This window comes from Metopolophium dirhodum, chromosome 1, assembly GCF_019925205.1.
Source record: "Metopolophium dirhodum isolate CAU chromosome 1, ASM1992520v1, whole genome shotgun sequence".
NCBI classification, from domain to species: domain Eukaryota; kingdom Metazoa; phylum Arthropoda; class Insecta; order Hemiptera; family Aphididae; genus Metopolophium; species Metopolophium dirhodum.
Genome location: NC_083560.1, coordinates 121,022,373 through 121,043,624, shown reverse-complemented (window position 1 = coordinate 121,043,624; position 21,252 = coordinate 121,022,373). Strand labels below are relative to the sequence as shown.

The 21,252-nt window shown below is 27.2% G+C and overlaps 1 protein-coding gene across 2 annotated transcripts in view; it reads right to left on the bottom strand.

Annotated features, from left to right (window-relative positions):
- LOC132937398 (uncharacterized) overlaps nucleotides 1-20,482 on the bottom strand; it is a 172,736-nt gene extending 152,254 nt beyond the window's left edge. For both annotated transcript variants that reach the window (XM_061004217.1, XM_061004216.1), the window contains exons 1-2: nucleotides 19,763-20,482; nucleotides 11,547-11,811 (exon numbers count right to left, since the gene is read on the bottom strand). In XM_061004217.1, coding sequence (XP_060860200.1) covers nucleotides 11,547-11,808 — 262 coding nt within the window. In that variant the 5' untranslated portion in view covers nucleotides 11,809-11,811; nucleotides 19,763-20,482. The remainder of the gene's footprint in view (nucleotides 1-11,546; nucleotides 11,812-19,762) is intronic.
- Between the last annotated feature and the right edge of the window lie 770 nt (nucleotides 20,483-21,252).

The following is a 21,252-nucleotide window of genomic DNA, read 5'->3' as shown; positions in this document are numbered from 1 at the left end:
AATAAAGTAATTGGGCATTTATGGTTGAAATATGAATGCTAATATTGTGTGTAGTTTAACAGTTGTACGGTCAGAGGAATTTTAAACAGGTAAGTCGTAGGTGGTAAATAAGAATGGTTTTATTATCTGTTAACGTTGAATAGGTTTTTCGTAAAAAAAATAAACTAGACACAAATTAACTAAGACTGAGTACTGGGTAGATAGTTCTGGTTGAAAACCATAATAATAAAAAATATCATTGTTCAAATCTATTTAAAAATAATATTGTATATATCATTCAATAATTTTATAATTATAATGTATGAAATATATATTTATTTATTCAAATAACTAAAATCTGTATTAAATCAATAATAATAATTAAAAATATAATATAAAGTAAGTTTTACCACATATAGATATAATACTAATATATATATATGAACATTTATAAAATGATAAAATAAACACATTAACTACATTTGAAGAAAGTTTATATGTTACAAAGTATTATTTTCCAAATAATAATAAAATAACCAAAGCACATTTTTGTCGAAACAATATACCAATAAATTTATTTAAAGTTTATTCGCAATTCATCAAAAACTACTGACCGTTAACAACAACAATTACGAATTGAAAGTACCAAGTTAGGTTATGTAGATAAACACATAGTTTTTATTTATCTTATCAAGATAAATAATAGCAAAGTTATTTTACCTAGTGAATAATTTTGGATATAAATTTAAATTTTGTAGATCGATTCGACATCGCTCAACTATTTTGAATTTGTGAATTTTTAATTTTATATAGGTAATATCCAACTAACGTATTTTAGCCGTGTGTTAAAACTACGGGAATAACCAACTGTCTTTAAATCTTTGATAACGATATTGAATCCGAAAGTAAGTATCTACTCGTAAGTAAGTAGGTAGGTATACCAAAATAACTGATCAATAACATAAATACAGTATATACCTACAGCCATACAGGTCCCATTTATGTTTTATAGTAAACTCAAAATACCTAAAAATACAAATTGAATTATAATTAAGTTAATACCTGTATCTATACTATAGTTATTATGCTATAGTCTCTCTAGTACCTATGCCTGTAAGGAAAAACACATTATATCAGTATATTATATTATTATTACAACATTATTACGAAATATTCATTTGTACATTAAGATAATATATTATACAAATTAAATATTAAGATATTTTATCATGACTCTTTATTATATACGTACGTACAACACGTTCCAGTTAAGTATAATAAATAAGTATAATATATTATGAACCTAATTATTATTATCTATTTTTACTCAGATAAAAATATACTTATCTTTTATCCGTATCTATATGTTTTTTAGACATTTATTCCTAACACTTAAAGTACCATTTGTGTCCAATATTCAATCGATGGAGGGGCTATATGTCAGTTATAAAGCACTTATTCTACCCAAAAACGTCTATACACTGGTACTAAAAAAACCCATAAATTTAAAATCATATAATAGTATATATTTATTTCATTTATGAACGTATTTATTGTAAATATAAAGGATACAATGTACATTATCATAATATAGGTAATATATAGGACGTAGGTACTCGTATTATTATGCTTGTGAAAATGTAGGAGAATAATCGCAAGTGCTATATAATATTGAAAATTGATTAATAATTTATGTTAATGATCGAAATCTATTATATTAACTCGGATAAAAATAATTATGAATTATATTTACCATTCAACTTTGGCTTTTTAAATATATTTATTACATTTCTTTGTCAGATGGTTAACGTGATTGAATACAAAATAATTTATTATATAATTTTTGAACTTCTAATTTGGCTACAGAACACTTAAAACAAACGTGATAGAAATAAATAATTAATTTAACTAGTTTTTATCCTTCCCCAGATTTATTGGTCCCTTGTTTGAAATAGCTTAGATCGTATACGTTCCGTGTTTTAGGTAAAACAGTAGGACAGGGACTAGGGCCGATAGCTATTTACCGCCCATGGTAGGATATATTACCTAATTATACCTACATGTTGTGAAGTCGACAATCTAACGTAAATTTCACCCCAAATAAACTCGAACAATTCTTGTATGGGAACCTTGTAAGCAAAACAGCGTACAATATAAAATAACTAACTCCATTTTATTTTATCAAATGTAATATAGGTAGGTACGCGTCCATTTTATTCTGTTGACCAGAAAATACCTAATTTATTATAGGTATATTATTCGTGGTTTGTTCAATGCTTGAAGACTCTTTTGTAGTGTATTGTTATTAACTAACTATATATATATATATTTAATTTATGTTGTTAGTATTACAAAAATCGAGAAAAATTTATCGTTTCAGATACAAAATGATGTAATGAACTGCAGTATGAAACCATTTGATGTGTAAAATATTATAATATTATACACTGTATTATAATTTATAAGTCGTTATACTGTAGTTTGACTGAACCGTGAGTAAAATAAATGTGTCTGATATAATTCTATTTTGTTTTGTAACTTTTATTATAATTTTCAGTCACTCAGATATTCAAACAAGGTTAATCAAAACAACATCCAAAGAAAACAGTATGGCTTTTTAATTTTTATGAATACTTCTAAATATAGGTGTTATTAATAATTAGTATTATTATAATGATTACCTACCTATTGGGTTCGATTGGTGATCAGAACAGCTTAAATTCTTGAACATTTATATTATATTATTTGAAATATTATCAAATAAAAGTACCTACGAATTACGAAACCTTCTATATTTAATTGTCACGATCTCTCATTACATTTTTGAACTACAATGTTTTCTCGATTTATTAAGTGTGCAGTAGGTAAAAAACGCAAAGTATTATTAAATTGTTGTAAAAAGCTACTTTTGATAAAAATAAATTTCACTACAGTTTACCAAGTTCTATTTTTCACAGACGTGGGGGCATACGTCGTGTTTGTTCCATAGTAACAGAGTTACTTACATTGCAACCTTAGAATAGAAAATTAAATCTTTATATTGTTATTATTATTATTATTATTATTATTATTATTATTATAGTAGGTACAGCAGATAAAAATGTTCTGAAGTACCTAAAACACGTCATAACTGCAGTGTTGGCGTGAATGAGATAAAACTTACACACATGCGTATAAATTGAATAAGCTTTAAACAAGGAATTAGAATTCATCGGGGCCATTCTACCCTTCTTATAAGGTGAACGGCCGTGTCGCTACCTATTCATATGAAAAAAAATGTATGTGTTAGGCAAGCGGGTGGTCGGAGTGAAAATATGCGTCTAAATGTAAAATAGTTCACGCCTTTACACTACACGGTACACGTCATGAGTCTTGAAAATATGTTTTAAATTTTAACTCATATTTTTCATCCCATTTTTTTTTTTTTTTTGTTTTTAACATTCAATTATATACTATTTTTATATAACTACGAAATCAATACATAGTAAAATGCCAAAATAAAACGAAATATAAAGGTACATAATATAACAATATTATAGGTATATAGGTAATGTGTGTAATAACTAATATAAGTACCTACTAATAACGATCTCAAATTAAAGGCGTCAGACAATTTTTTTACGCAATTCAACTCATTAGGTGCCTACTATATATTTTTTACATTACAATATCTGCAACTAAATATTTATTTTTTCGTTTAAATAATGAATAAAATCTTGTCGAATTAATATTTTAGTTATTATAAATTATTGTTTCAAAAACAATATTTTTTTAAATACTATTTTCTATAATTAACAACCTTAAAAAAAATGATAATGATGAGTGATCGCGATGCTAATAGTTGAATTTATTTAATACAGCCCAGTTGGTATTTTAAATTTATTACTTAATTGAAAAAAAACTTAGTAAATAAATATATTTTATTGGTTTTATTTTATTATAATATATAGGTAAGTACCTACTTAGTGCTTGAAAGTTTTATGAAATATGTTAATAGTTTCTTAAATTTTTTCTTAAAAATATTTTTTCATACCTGCATTTAACGATTTAATGAACTTAATTCATTTTGATTTTGATTTAACGAAGATTCTAAATTATTTTTGTTTTTATTATTATTAAATGTGTAGTTACTTAATTGGTATATTATATATGTTTATTGTTTATACTATGTATTATCAGCATATCGATAATGTTAGGTACAAATATTGAATACAGTAAAGTCAAATAGAATTAGTGGTAAAAGGTAGTAGATTCTCTAAATAATTATGGCATTACAAATCAAAAATAGAAACATTCAAACATGGCTAAATGCATCATTTCAAGAACATGCTAATTTAATTAATGCGAATACTGCAGATCATATAATTTTCGTAAAATGTATCATTTAGGTACTTATAATATTAACAATGTGCTTTTACATTTCACCTGAATTTCACTTTAGCGATTTGAAGCACAAATTACAACAGATAAAATATAATAAATCAAAATGTTTAAGCCAATAGGAACATGATTCACAAACTATAATTCCACTCATATATTTTAATTGCTGAATTATAATTTAATAACGAACTTAATTTGATAAAATAATTTGAATACTATTAAATAAGATTAGCAAACTAATAGACATAACATTTTAATGTTCTAGGTTATTACAATGAATCCTGAATGTTGACTTATTTGATTTTAGGCTTTTTCAAATGGTTAACATAGTTGTTATAATTCTAAATACATAGGTAAATGATACATTATTTTTATAAAACAGAGATACCTACATGGCTTTTTATCAACAAAAAAATTAACATGAAAGTCTAAAATTACAATTTTGTGAAATATTTTACTATGATCTGTGATGAGTACTCACAAGATTTCTAACTTCAAACCCCATATAAATATAATAGTGTATTATAGTTATTATTATTATTATTATCAGTATTACATACTGAATGTTAATATAGGCACTGAATGAATAGGACTGTAGAATTTTAGATGAGTTAATATTCAATTACGAGATTACTAGCATATATATATTTTAACGTATTATACACTAACACTATAGAAAAATATCTGAAATGTGCATAATATCATTATTTTCAATGATAGTATACAATATAAATATAGTGAAATCGTAGGTTATAGTATGGCTATCCTATTTAAGGAAAAATATATTTCCATATATAAAAGTCATATAATATTAGCATAATAGCATGTTACCCAATAATATACACAACCAGAATTAAATTTAGACTTTTATAAAACTCAAAAAGTTTGTCATTTTTTTAACTTACCAAAATGGTTATTACCCTCCCGTAGAGGGTAAGTGTCCAATTAAATGTAATTTTAACAGCCGTCCTGGTCAACTGCAGCCGTTGCGACTTTTTTTTTCATTATACAAAAAATGAAAAAATAAATAGTAATAAAAGCACTTATATAAAAATTGCATTAGCATTACAGTAATGCTACAATTTTTCCAAGAGTAATCTAACAATAGCGAGGTACAAAAAAAAATATGTTCACTTCCTGGCAACTCTAAAATTGTAATAATTATTATTGTATTAATTTAACTTTTAAACGTTATTTTTTTGTATTATACAAACAATTTAAAGTCCGGAAATGTGAGGAAAATATTAGGAGTTTTTAAAATACGTATTGTATATTATAGATGTATCATGGATTTGCATTTTATTTGCATGTATATGTAATATTGAACAGGAATACATTTATTTTTATTATCAGGGACCTAAAATGTATAAGACAAAAACATGTAGGTATTATAAAAGCTTTCTATACAGTGTCTATAACCTCTAAATATAGTCTCTATACATTTAATTTTTTATGGTTAGGTTATTTTGTAGGTAGATATTACTCCTTCTTTAAAATATAAATTAAAAACAATAATTATGTAATAAACAATAAATATAAATTAGAGTTGTAATTTAAGTGATTCAAACTATTTATTATTTAGTACCCATCTTCTATCATTAAAATATTATTTAATTAAAATATTTTTCGTCCTCCATTTCAACGTATGGGTATTTTTGTTATCTGTGGCTGAGGAAAACAGCAAAATAATAAACTGAACGCAGTAGCCAAAGAAGAGCACCTATATATTATATGCATTATACCTAATTCATTTTTTTTTCAAAAAGAAACCAGTATACTCAATATCAATGAAAAACTAAATTAATGAATACATAAATAACGTTCCTTCTTTGCGAAATTATAATTTCCATGCAGTACCGCGGTCTATGGAAACTTGCCTAGTTTTGCAATAATAATTTGGTAAACATAATATTATATATTAGTTATAAAATCAAAAATGAAAATCGTTCAGTTAAACTCACATTATCCAGATTACGTTTTATTAAAAACATAGTTAATTTAACCTAACATTGTTTATTTTTTTTAGATATCGAAAAAATAATGGTTATAGCCCATATAATAGCCAATAGGACAAGAATTATATTATATTGACGTGTTGTAATTCTCTATAAACGTCATGCTAAATGGTAGATACTACATCGTAGTTCGTGTTTGTTGTTCGTATATACCTAATATAATAGGTATGTTCCTACTACATACACCAATTAGTATAGTACTTAAGTATATAATTTTACCTACGTATAATGACCAGTATTCGTATAATTTGTTAGGACGTATAAGTCATGTTTTGATAACAAAAACTTATTATTATAAACCATGGTTGATAATTTTATTTTATTACCTAGCGTTGCATGGGAAAAAAATATAATATTAAGGATAAAATGTCTGAAATCATTACGAGGACGTCATACCCGTATAATACGTTGTTTCCGTCTTATTAACGAAGAATTAATTTACAATTTATAGAAAATATATAATTTTGAAAAAAAAATTGTATTGTAGGAGTAAAATCAAAATTATCTGATCAAATCTCTTTTAAATAAAATAAAATAAATTAAAAACACTTTGGATTATTAAATAAAAAAGAATTCATTTTAAATCTAGTTTATACACTTAGTGAATAACTTTGAAAAATATTATTTTCTATGAATATGTTACGCAACAATTACGTATAATTATTAATAAATTATTATGTGATGAATTGTGATGAAGCAACGGAAACCTGGCAAAATAATATATAAAAATATTTTTAGTAAAAAATATCTCCAATTAAAAATATCACGTCTATAATTAGGTATGCATTTGAGATCACGTCAAGACTGAACATTAAAACGGAAGTCAATCAAGGTGTTTTTTACGTTTTCTTCTGTCAACACATTTTCTGGTAGGGAAAATGCTCCAACAGTTTTAAGTAAAATCATCTGTCAGTTTATAATCAATTTCGGGTGGGACTTTGAACAGATCGTAATTCGATATGCTCAGTTATTTTCATACACTCAAAGAAAAACTACAATTAAATTAAGACAATTAAATAAGTAAAAGCGTGATTTTCACTTTTAACCGGGCTCTGATCGCAATCGTTTTTCAAATTATTGCTTGACATTCATTATCACAACAAATTTAAAATATGAAACACAATATCTGCCTAAGATTCTCCATTATGGAGTCGACCTTTTTTCGAACAATGTACAACGCTTTATTTTATTCTCCAAAATTGTAGTTTGTTAACTCAAAAACTCGATGGTTTTTTCTTAGAACTTCTTTAAAACTAACATTTCAACATTTCACTCTTACTATGAAAGTACGTAACCTATTAGATATGGGCAAAAAAAAATGCGACAGAAATTCGTGGACACGTGTAGGAAGTCCTGGGAGTCATACAGAGACTGCGGGAATGTATTATAGTTTACGCACCATTAGGCCATAATATTATGCCTATACCGATGTATTATAATAGTGTTCATAGTGTTCTTCATTGAAATAATCAAGTTTTTTTGTTGCTATATTTAAATTTAAAAAAAAAAGTGGTCAAGTAGGAAACCACTCTTCTGTACAGCAGGAGTCGAGTGTAGGTACCTCGTTATTGAGTAGGTCACTGTAATATTATGTATGTGTGAAATTTGAATTCAATGATAAATCATTGCATATAGGAAAAACGATAATGAGCGGAGACGGGTCGTCGGCTTTATTATAAAGTATATTCATTTTTTATACATTCATATTGCTTTTATGTAGTAAAATATTTTATTATTTTTAGTACTTAATACAATTGGTTGAATTAATTTTTGGCCATATAACCACCTCTTTTATATTAATAATTATTATAACAGTACCCATATAATTATTGTTTACATCATAGTATATTATTGCTAAAAACATTTTAGTTTTGAATTATAACCAACTTACAGAAGATCGGTGTGAATAGATTATTAATACATTATAAATAGGCATTAGCAAATAGCTTAAAATCAATGTAAATATTTTGAAAATTTCATTGCGTAAAATAAAATATAAATATAAAAAACTAGATATTCTACTTTACTACCAACGATTATATTGTAGTAGAATTAAGATTGAAGAATTTTTACTGCTCCAAAAGGCAAAAAACACAACAAAATTTTTTTTTATGAAAAAAACATCATTATAAAATCAATACATTTATCGTTCCGCTCCGAATCTAAAAGCATTTAATATACTGCTTAAAAATATAAAAAATTAGGTTTCAATAAAATTAAGAAATTAATAGTATGTATCAGTATTGGTGAAATCGATTGGTCCCATTACAATCCTTGGTCCTGAGTTTTTTTTAGAGGTGATATAATAATAAAAAATAAATAAACAAACACTTAAAACCTGTAGTCCTACCTACTAAATAACAGTTTAGCTCAACTCATTTTTTTAAACTCTTAATAATAATTAAGTTTAAATTAAATATAATTTGTTAAATAAATCATCCTTTGTTTAGTTCTTTAATATTTTAAATAATATTAAATACACAAAATCTCACAATTAAACAAATAGGTATGACGACAGCGGCAAAATCACAGAAAGGAAATTTTAAAATAAATGACAAATTATGCTTCATGATTATCAAATTATATTTCTTGGACTTATCAAAAACCTGATGAACATTTTCGAGACACCAGGAGGTATGAACATTTTAGACCCAAGTCCATATCAATCATACCTAAATTATACGCAATTCAAGGTAAAAATATGTATAACTGCACGTTGGCACTCGGCATCCATGATATAACTGTCGAATAGATAAAATAAATAATATGTAAATATACTATACTAAGTATAATATGTCAATATGTCATGATTTTTTTGTCGTCGTTCATAATGTTACTATAACAATGAATAATCAACAAAACATTTGTGTGACTTTTTTATTCAATTTTTTTTTAACATTTCCTTCATTTCTCTCAGAACCTAAAACTACTTTAAATTATTTTAACATCAATCGAGGAGTATAATATATAGCCATTATAATAAATAGGTACTTACACTGAAAAAAATACATTTTTTTCTGTTAAAAATATTAACTGTACCTAAAGATAAATAACCATCTTGAACTATAATAGTAGGATTATATAATAGATTTTTCAATTATTAATATAAACAGAATAATATAGCTATACAGACTTATACATATGTAATAATATATATAAGCCAGGAGACATGGCATTAACAGTTGACAATTTCAAATGTCTATAAATACTAAAAAACACACATCATTTTAGATTCTGAACGAAGCGATGAATGTATTCATTTTACAATGATGAATGTTTTTTTGTCTGTCATCACCTTTTGGGGCCGTAGAAATGTTTGATTTTCTACTTCATCATTTTTTCTGGTAGGAAAATGATTGTACTTGGTATTGTGAGGGGTAATAAGTAAAAAATTAGCAGCACTTTTCAAAATCGTCAAGAAAAACAAGCACAAAATCAAGGAAAAATTAAAATTTTTACATAATACAATTTTCGAAAAAATTAATTTTGTTTTTGGTGTAACTCTAAAAAAATAACCGTATAGATACATGAAAAGTTCACTGAATGTACATATTAGCATTTTCTATAAGCAAAAATTTTCAAAATATATCGAATATTTTTGAGCTATTTATAGGCATAAGAAAATTTCAATTTTTATTAATTCTTTTAATTATTGTCGATAAAAAATGTTTCGCTCAGTAAAAAATCTTGAAAATTTAATACAAGGTTCCTTATAAATTGTTGTTAGTGGAAATAAATAAAAATAAGTTAAGGATAAGTCAACAGTAATTTATTATGATCGTCTTAAGTTATAATTTTGACAAAATTCATCAAAATCACAAAAATAAGCAAAATATTTTGAGTTAGAAATTCATAAAAATGGTTTATGTGCATCTAAAATTTAAAAATGTATTACAATTTATTAACTAATTATGTATTCTCATAAGTAGGTAGTTCTTACTGTAACAAAAAAATCTAAAAATTTATATACGCGGTTATTTTTTACAGACATTTAAAATGTTCAAATTTGGACGAAATTACATATTTAAACGAAGAATAACGATTTTAGTTATTTCGTTGTAATTTAAAAATATTATTTGCGGGTATTTGGAACTTTCACAATATATTATGATATTTTATACACACTATGACATTTGCAAATGCAATTTTTTTGTCAAAAATGAATTTAACTAACTGAGCCATACAACTAGCCATTAATAGTAGTACTAAAGCCTAATAGTAAAATAAATTACTTCAATCACAATCATATCATAAAACATACTTTGTAATATATAAGCTGACAGACCGTCGTCATTCAGAATCTTTTTTCGTATACAATGGTTTTGTATCATTGAATTCAAATTTAACATATTCATTACAGTGACTCTCTAGACACCTAATGTAGGTACAACAGAGCGTTACTTACTTCCCCGCTTTTTTAATATTGTATTATTATACCTAGAAAATGCTTATAATGTATTTAGTGAAAGTTTGAAGTAAAGTCACTCTTAAATTATTAAACTAAACAGTATAATAATATAGCTATACTTATTACTTATGAACAAATATATATTAATCAACAGACGTGGCATTAACAGTTGACAATTTAAAATGTCTATATTCTATAAATACTCAAATAGAGCCAAAACGTTTTAAATATTGTATTATACCTAGAAAATGCTTATAACGTATTTAGTAAAAGTTTCAAGTAAAGTTTCAAGTATCTACCGGTATTCGTTTCTTTGAATTAAGACAAAAACAAAATTGATTCTAAACATTCCCGTTTTTTCCGTAATTTGTTTAAGTTCTTTTCCTCATTAGTAAAAGTTTACTCCAAAAGTCATGTGAATTTTCTATTTTTGATAACCTAACCTAACCTTCAATGAACCAACTACCAACAACCTGCAATTTGTAACCAGACACTGTCCGCAAAGTTTAAGATTGAAGCATTTTTTAATATTTTCAAAACGCGATGACAGACATATTATAAATAATAATAAAATACACTGATCGTTATGAAACCAATACATTCGTCGTCGCTCCACTTAAAATTTAAAATGTTTTAAAAAAAAACCGAAATATCTAAATTATACCGTTAACCGCGTATTATAAATGACACGAATCTTAATAATAAAATCTTTTTTTTTTTTTTTGTACGCTTATAATAATATGAATAATAAAATATACACTCACGTGGTTTGTCCAACTCAAACGTAGCGTCATCAGTCGCTGCTTCGTTATCGTCGTCCATCAGTAACAATGACGGATCATGTTGCAGTGGCAAGTCGTCTCGGTGGAGGCGCACGTCGCCGATATTTCCTCCGGAATATAATTGTCTTCGCTTGTATTTATGACGGCCCCGGTGACTGCCGCTGTTACGGAGCGATTCGCAGGTCAATACCATGGACATTGCTAACCAAACTACAGTTAATAGGACGATGGAACCCAATGACATTGTCTGCAACATAATATTATCGTTTTGATGGAGACACGATATGCTGATATAGTGATATCTTAAGGTTTCAGACGCACGCAGCTCTTATACCTACTTAGAATTTAAATATTATGTGGGTAGGTGTATCAAATATTTTACCCGCGCGGTACTGGATATAAATTGTTGATGACTTAAACGAAACGTCATAATATGCATATTGAAAACAAAAATCATAAAAATATTATATAAATAATATAGTGCATTGTGTTACCCCCAATTTGTTTCACCAATATTACGCCGTATGAAATGGTAAAAATAAAAATGACTTAAAACGTAACATAACCTAACTGTTATTTACACCTAATTTATGTAATAAAAATAAATTATTAAAAATAAAAATATATTATTAAGTCTTGAACTCAGACTAGAGTACTAGACAATTTTATTACAACTTTTGTACATACTGCTGAGTAATATCACTGGATATTTCCTCTAATGGCGTCCCTCTTGTAATTTTTTTTTCTTCAACTATCAAGTTTGATTATTGTAATTATTTATATAATATATAGATTGTAAATAAAAACTTTTAATAAAAAAAAAACGTTACATGTTGGATAATAATAATATATTAACTGTTTAGTATTTTATGGGTGATTACACAGGTCAAGACGTGATTTATACTTGTGAGGAGTTAAACATAGGCAATATCAAAAAAAAAAAAACGTGTACGGGCGAAGTAAATAATTATCATTACAGTGTCTCCTATTCCCTTTTTACCACTGCAACACTCGTACTCACACGCATAATATGTCAACTGCATATTATTCAACAATGCCATAAAGGTGGCAGGACGCGCATGAACTCACACGTAAATAGACGAATAATTTTATAATTCTGTGACACGCGATCAGATCCAAAAACACGACAAAGATTTTGAAACCTAATTTTAATGTTTCATTTTAACGTTTACTCGGAAATGGTTAAGCCTTTATAATTTGTATCATAATTGTTGTATGTATACGCGTAGTTGATTGGTAAATGTTAGACATGTTTATGTACAAGTTCGTCAAAATTTGGAAGTCTAATTTCAAAAAAAAACACAATGAGACAACAAAGAGTTCAAACTTGTATACTACCCAAAAATAGTAGCACCTAAATTGTTTTTTGTGGTTTCGCTGGACTGCGGGACGGAATATGTTAACACTACCTACTTGCTCCAAACCATTAGTGAATCCAGAAATTCAGAAAGAATTACAAGAGATTTGCATTACCTATGTGGTGGAAAATAGGAAAATACCTATATGTTTAGCTTATAGTAGTAATATTAAAACCATAAAAACAATAATTATACAATATAAGAATTATGTAAAAAAAACTACCCAAGCGGCTAGACGATCGCTTCGTCATCGTATCCACCGCTGTCCCACACTATCCAATATATTATGAATTATACTCTATACTCTATAGAAAAGTAAATATCATTTTTTCGATTCTAAACCTAATCCAACAGTTATTGGTTTTAGAGTGTACCTAACATTTTAATATCAGTAAATACTTTTAAAAGTAATAATAAATATACATTTACATTTATTTTATCTTGATTATTTTATTATTTGAGAAAATAATAAAAATAAGTTTTGAGGTTGTAAGAAAAAAAACTAATATAATCAAATCGTAATAAAAATATTGATGTTACTATTCAAAATGTAATTAAATATATTTTATTCCATAATTTTAAATCAATATGCGGTCTAGTGTTCAACGGGATAAAACAATTAATTAACTGCCTAATCAAGATCTTTTAGTACCGGCTCAGCGTTTTTAATAAATGTATTATTATTATATGCACGTATGTAGTAGTTAGTATATAATAACGTCAGTCAAATTCGTTAAAATATATATAATATGAAAATGTATAAGGTATAATATTATACCTAGTTGAATTGGCCATATATGTTATGAAAAAGGTTAAAAATCAGAAAATGTGAAATTGAATAATATTTATCTAAACAAATTCGGGAGTCAACACAGATTCAATAACTCCGGTACCGGGCTTAAAAAGGGTCTCTGCTTGTTTTGAATACCTACCGGGCTCAAAAACTGTTTCCCAGCAGGTGATAAAATCTAGTTTGTGTTCGTCGTGATTCCAATAATAAACGCGAATGAATCTCGAAATGACTCGTACATCACTCAAATTAATGAATGAAAAAAAATACGTGACATATTGGCCTGTATTGTAGTCGTGTAGGTACGGGGTTTTTTTTATTTGCCATACGAGTAAAATTTAGGTACGCGTTAATATTCACCGGTGTAAATCCGAGAGGTATAACCTACAATTATTACCGATAATATAAGCAATTATGCTGGCCCTAGTGCTGCCACTATTACTACTGTCTACTGCGATACCTACAACTACTAACTACTGAAACTACAGTGCTACTATAATACCTACTACTGCAACTATACTATAGTGGTGTAATACCACAGAGTAATAATAATAATAATAATAATAATAATAAGGCTGGCTGGCTGTCGGATACTCGATTAAAGAGTGGCCATATATGGCTTTATATCGACCAGGAGAAAAAGGGTAAAATGATGATGGGTTTTAAAGAGCTATATGTTGCAGCAATAAGGATTTTTTTCCTTCTTTAAAGACTCCAATGCTGCGGGGCCCTCTGAGGTTTTCTAAAGTGAGTGGTAAGTACGCGCCCGCACACACACACACACGCACACACACACAGTACACATTAATACACACCTATAAACAATTATTGCATTTAAAACGTGGCGCGAGTCGCCGCTACTATAATATAATACTAAATGTACTGGAATATATAGTAAAGGTACAAACACATAAGCACTCGCACAAATAATATACTCGTATGCGCGCACACGCATTCGGATGTCAAGTAGGTACTGTGCCCACTGTGTGCTTTTATGTATATATAATATAATGTGCGTTGCGTATATAAAACATATAGTGGTGTGTATACACTGTACATATATAATATATATAAATATTTGTGTGTTGGAGACCGACAGTGATTATTATAATAATGTAACGTCATTAATAGCAGAGAAAATCGTGTATAGTGGCTGAGTCCACACGACCAACCCTTTAGCGCGACTATCATCAACACATTTAAAAACAATATAAACGCGTTACAGACAACAACTAAATCAATTATGCAGATGTAAAGATATAATAATAATAATAATAATAATGATGATAGTAATAATATTATTATATGTGTATGTACCATAATATTATATTATATATATATAATACACAAAATACATTATTCCAGTGTACATGTAAACAAAGAACAACAATAGACGCGGGTATGTATACGCACCGCACACGAAATAGATAATAGCCAATAGGAATAACGATAACGTCGATAACGATCGTTAGGATAATGTCGATGAGCACATCAATCACGCTGTAAAAGCACATCTGTCCTTCATATATTTACAATAATATTATAAACGACTATATGGGTGTCGGCGGCATGTAGAAAAAGAGTTGAGTTACAATATCTCTGCTCCTTTTACTTTTGCTCTTATATATTTCAAATAATACGACCGACATGTTGGTATAGGTAAAATGGTAGTCAACACAGTGCAGGGTTGTTTGTACCTACCGTAAATGCGCGTTATGTCAATTATTTCAATACCTATTCAAATATTCTATGAAACCTCCGAAAAAATCCTTATTACCTACCTACTCAATATTTGTTATATATTGTATATGATATTCACATCGTAATTTATGGTTCTTATCCAAAAATCGGGTGTGATTTCATTTGAATGTCAAAAATCCCCGTTCCACCCACATTTGTTGAACAAAATTAATTTCTATTCCTTTCTTTGATGCAGTATATTCAATTAGGTGTATTAATTATTTACTTATTCCATTATAATTTTCTATGAAACCTAATTATCCAAACTTTTTAATTTTAAGTATTTTGTAAAATGTTTTTTTCTAAAAAAACCTGTCTACCTACCCTTACTCCATGTCAACGCTTTTTATAACAAAAAAATAGGTATTTCTATTAACAGTATATATTTTTAATTACATGTTTCAAAAACGTATCAATATAATTCACAACTTTTTTTGTTTTTATACTCATTGAACATTTCATTTATGGTAACCAAATGTATTTTCGGAAGATATTATATTTTGATAAATTTAAACAAATATATTTTACAACCCTTAGGTTTAAATTGCTTGTCCGCAACGAATAATTAAATTACGAGTATAATACTGAATTATTATTATTTAACGACCGTGAAATTGATTTAAAAACTATAGCTGTATAATGTACATTCGATTTATGCGAAAGAGATTTAATATTTATATTTTCATAGTGATTCCTTGATCTACTGAAAAATAACATTTTAGAATTAAATTATTTAATAGACTGACCTATATTTTAAAAATTCAACATAAAACAATTTCCTTTACTATTTAAGTTTAGTAAACAAATTGGTTGTGCCCTTAAATTTGAGTAACCCTGTAATTTCGTTTATTTAATATAGGTAATAATATTTCTATAATTTGCAGAGTTATTACTTATTAATTCAGTACTCACTTTGACGTGTATTAAAGTTAAAGTTTTTACTAAATAAAACAAATTATAATATATATACAGTATTTTCAGATATAAAGCGCTCAGACTTGCATGCATGCAATATACACTAAGAACTTCGAAATATGACCTAAGACAGCCCCAATGTTGTTAAAAAATGAGTCGTTTATTTAATTAGGTATCTAATTTATTTAAATAACCTTATTAAAAAAAACAACAAAAATTGCAATTTCATTTCTGTAATTGTAATTACTTAATTTCTGTAAATTATAACGAAAGGTCCAATACATCCTAGTTTATTAGCGTATTGTTAAACATAGTTTACTGGAAGAAATATCCTTAAACATTTTATGGGTGTTATAGAAAATAAAACAATCATTCAGAAATAAAAAAATCTAAAAATTTTAAATCAAACATCCAATCTAAATGTTAAAACATTTGCTTGTCTAAACATGTTTTGTATCTTAGTCCATAATGTCTTTTGTACAACAAATTGATTTGTATAATCAACCCTGCAGAAAGAAGTGCAAATACGTTAAATTGACTGAATATTATATTACAACTATGACTAGGTACCTATAGTAAATTTAATAAAAAATATTTTTATAATCAATTATAATTTTAGTTGTTTGTCGTTGACATAAACACTTGTACCTAAACCAAAATTTATTTATTAGTCGATTCTTAATGATGATCACAGTCTGTCAAAAGTAAACAAAACGATCAAATTTATTTTATTTTTATTATTATCTAAACGACATTTCTTTACTAGTTGAAATACTCTTAAGTTAAAGGAATTCTAATATATTCATTCTGGTAAAACAAGTTTTTTTTCGCACACAGACTACTTCAACCATCAAAACAACAATATCGTCTGGCCGTCTGCCAACTATTCAGCATCATATAATTTATGGTTACTTTAATGTTATAAAATATTTTATAAAGGTATTATTTTTATAGATTGGCCACAAAAAGAAATGTCATGCTCGATTGACGTTTTAAAATTGTCTATAAACTACTTTTAATTTACAAATAAATTCTAACAAACAAGTTATACAATATATACCCACATTAACAATAAAATTAAGTTCCAGATTTTAATACAAATATCGGAAAACCAGTTCTGAATTTAATGTGGTTTATTTTAAATTTTATTCATATAGTGAAATTAATCCCTTATAATTCAGTTATAGTTAGTGTTTTATATACTTAACATTCTAAATAACGTCATGGTTAAAACTAGTTCTATGTCTCAAAGTTTTAAAAACTAAGTGTTGTTCAAATTTTTACTAGTAACCAAACAGTTATTTATTTATAACATGATAATTTTTTTATGTTAAGCTATATCAACAAAAATTAAAAAACTGTCAATGTAAGCTTCAAACGCATTTTAAAAATGGAAACAAAACATCAGGAGCTTTACATATGAAAACTTTTTAGCTGAGTTTCAGTGTCGGCAAATAAAGGTTGTACCCACTGTTTAAATAATGAAGTTGATCAACGCAGATGAACTCTATGGACAAATTTAACTTTAAAACATTTCAGTTGCATATGTATATATTTCATAAGTAGTTGAAATGTATCAACATAATTAGAACATTATATTATGATTATTAAACTCGGATGAATATTACAACTTTTAGTACCTACCTACCTTAAATTACACGTTTTAAATAATTTAAAAGCAAATTGACGGAAATTTAAATAAAAAGACTACGCATAAGTCATAATAATCCACTAAATAATCAAAAATAACCGTAAGTTTTATTATATTCAAATAGGAACCAATTTGTAATAAAATAATATACTTACCGACTACCACCTTTAAAGTATTTAAAGTCAGAAATAAAAAATCTAAAAAATGAATACTCCACAATGGTTTTAAAAATACATATTAACTAACGGTTTTCGTTACTTTAGGAGTACCTATATGGCTAAATATATAGTTCAATTGGCCTAACATCACGTTAAATATCTATAGAAAAAAAAAACCGAATCATACTGAAACATTGATGGTAAGCACTCATCTCAATTAATAATAAATCACCACATTCAAGAAAACGATTAGGTACCATGTGTATTCTACTCTCAGTAAATATACTGTAATAGGTATATGTAGTATACGTATATACGGTAGTACAATACTAGTATAGTGGTAATGCTTATGTCGTGTTACGAAGTTGAAAGAGCTTTTAATATAAATTGTGAATAAAAATAAAACAACTTGATTCACCCGGAATTAAGATTTAAAGTTAAAATATACATAACCAACATATTTACAACAATGAAACCTTTTCTAAAATAGGTCCTAAGGTCCATTTTAGAGCCACGCGTATAATAGTACGCAGCGTGTTACACGCGCGTTTTTTGATTTACATTTTATAAGTTCGTTTGCACTGTTGGCATGATAAATGAATGTCAACCATTTCGAGCAAAAAATAGTAAAAATATAAACAAGTGCATACTAAGCCAGCGTTTGGAATCTCTGTATATTATGTTATAATTATTATAAATGTTTTTAATTTCAAAAATACTTGAAATACCTCCATTTAAAAAAGTTTAAAACATTTTGGCAATAATGTTCCTGTTTATTTTCGGGGTTTTGATTTTTTTTTTTTTAAATATTTTGTTTTCAAACATTTTATACATTTGTCTTAGTTTTATTTGTTAAGAATGAGATGTTTAATTTTAAATTAAATGGTTGATCAATGAAACGCTTTTTAAGGTAGGTACCTAACTACCTAATTAAAAATATTGGAAATGTTTCATGTGGAGTAGGTATCATTTGAATTGTATGTAATCAATATTCTTACATTAAAATTTAAGTGTATAATACCTACACAAGATGGATGGAAAAATGTATTAACATCTATGTATTAAACTTTATTCTAATGAGCTATTACTAACTTGATATTAGCTAATTTGAGGCCCTAACGTCAAGTTAAGTATTATTTAATTTTAGTTAATGAATAAATCAGCTTTTGTAAAAATACAGTTTAGAGATATAACACAAATAGGATGCTTAGTAAAAGTAGTATAACACATTTTTGAGATAAATTTAGCAACTCAAATAAAATAATACTGAATCGAATAAAATACTAAAATAATGAATTTGGTAAAATTAGGTTCCAAATTATGGTTGATTACTATACAATTCTAATAAATTCTAGTCTACATTATTGCTTATTTCTAAAACACGATACCAGTATTTATAAGCATTTAAGACATAATGGTTGTAGGTACAATTCGTAAGGCTTACAACCACAAATTAATCTACAACAGACGAACGTGAGAAAAATAACGTAAAACATGTCCACGTAATTTTTAATAATATAATTATAATGTTATATATTTAATTATGTCCATAATTTTTTCCTTACCTATGTAGTATAGCAGTGCCTCAGAATGAATAATTCAAAGTAGTTTTCATCTATTATAGTCGTAAATAAAAATTTAGGTCGTCGTCATTATATTAGCCAGCTATTTCATCGACTGCTAGAGGATATGCCATTGGCAGTACATCCGCATAATTGTATTCGAATGATGCTGCTAATAACCGTTTTATTGAATTTAAATAATTTTAAAATTAAATTCTTCACTAAATAACTCAGTTTTAATTGCGTAATAAGATAATATAATAGTATAGCAATAAAATATTTATAAACGTCAGTGAGTGGACTATAATAATACTACATCGTTGGTTTTAACGAAATTTAATCAACGGTCGACAAAATATTCGGTAGGAAGTTAATATCACGATGTAAGAAAACTTTCTGATAGAATTAAAACTCGATCAAATTCAAACGAGAGTAATATCGTTCTGTTGTTGTTTTTTTTTTTATATTAAAAATGCGATAACTGTTTTCCGTTTTTATTGTTATTATTTTTTTTTTTTTTGCGATCAAAACAATATGGCGTGAACGTCCGCCATCGGACGGAAAATAATTAATGTCGACATCGTCGTTTTTAATTTACGCAAAAACCCACGTGGACCGCACATCGATCGTTCAGCACCGGACGGGCATGACTACACCGCACGACAAACGTCCCCGTCGCTGTCGGTCAGCCAACTGCTTACAACTGCTTTCCGCACGCGTGTACGTGGTACCTCTTCTAAAGAGGTTTTCCCCGACGCGTGCGACACTAACGCCGCACGCTATGGCGCGACTCTTTTCCCTCCACACGCCGTCAAAGGTATCTCAATTAGGCGCAATACGCCTTGGCGCCTGCACGGTAGGCAGGCACATTATTATTATTATTATTATTATTATTATTATTGTTGTTATTATAATTATAATATGATATTTTAATACAATCGCGTTTTCTTTTGTCCCTCCACAGCGGAGGTGCACCGCAATAACTACTGTGGAGACGGGTGTACGAAATCTGTATAGGGTAGGCCCATACGCTTTACGATGATAATAATATTATATATTTTCAGATGCACCTGTTATTTTTAGATTATGAGCGGAGCGAAGAAGCTAGAGGTTTTACAATGGTGTATATTTTTTTATCTTGTATAAAAAATTTCTACCAGAAGGACTGCTTTGATTTTAACATAATATACAGTATCTTATCTTTTGGCAAATTGGATCAAGATGGTACTTTGGAGAGGTGATTTTTCGATTTCCTCAATAGTTATTTAATGCCACGGGAAAACTACCGATAAATTACGAAAAACCGCTAAAAATGGGATTTTAATTTCTAACGCTTTGCTTATTGCCATAGCAACGAATAAAAATAATAAAAATATTATAATATTAATTCAACTTACAGGCTATAATAAATTACAACAATATAAACATACAGACTGACAAATCGTCTCCACTCAGAACCGTTTTTCTTAAACAATGATATTATATCATTGAAT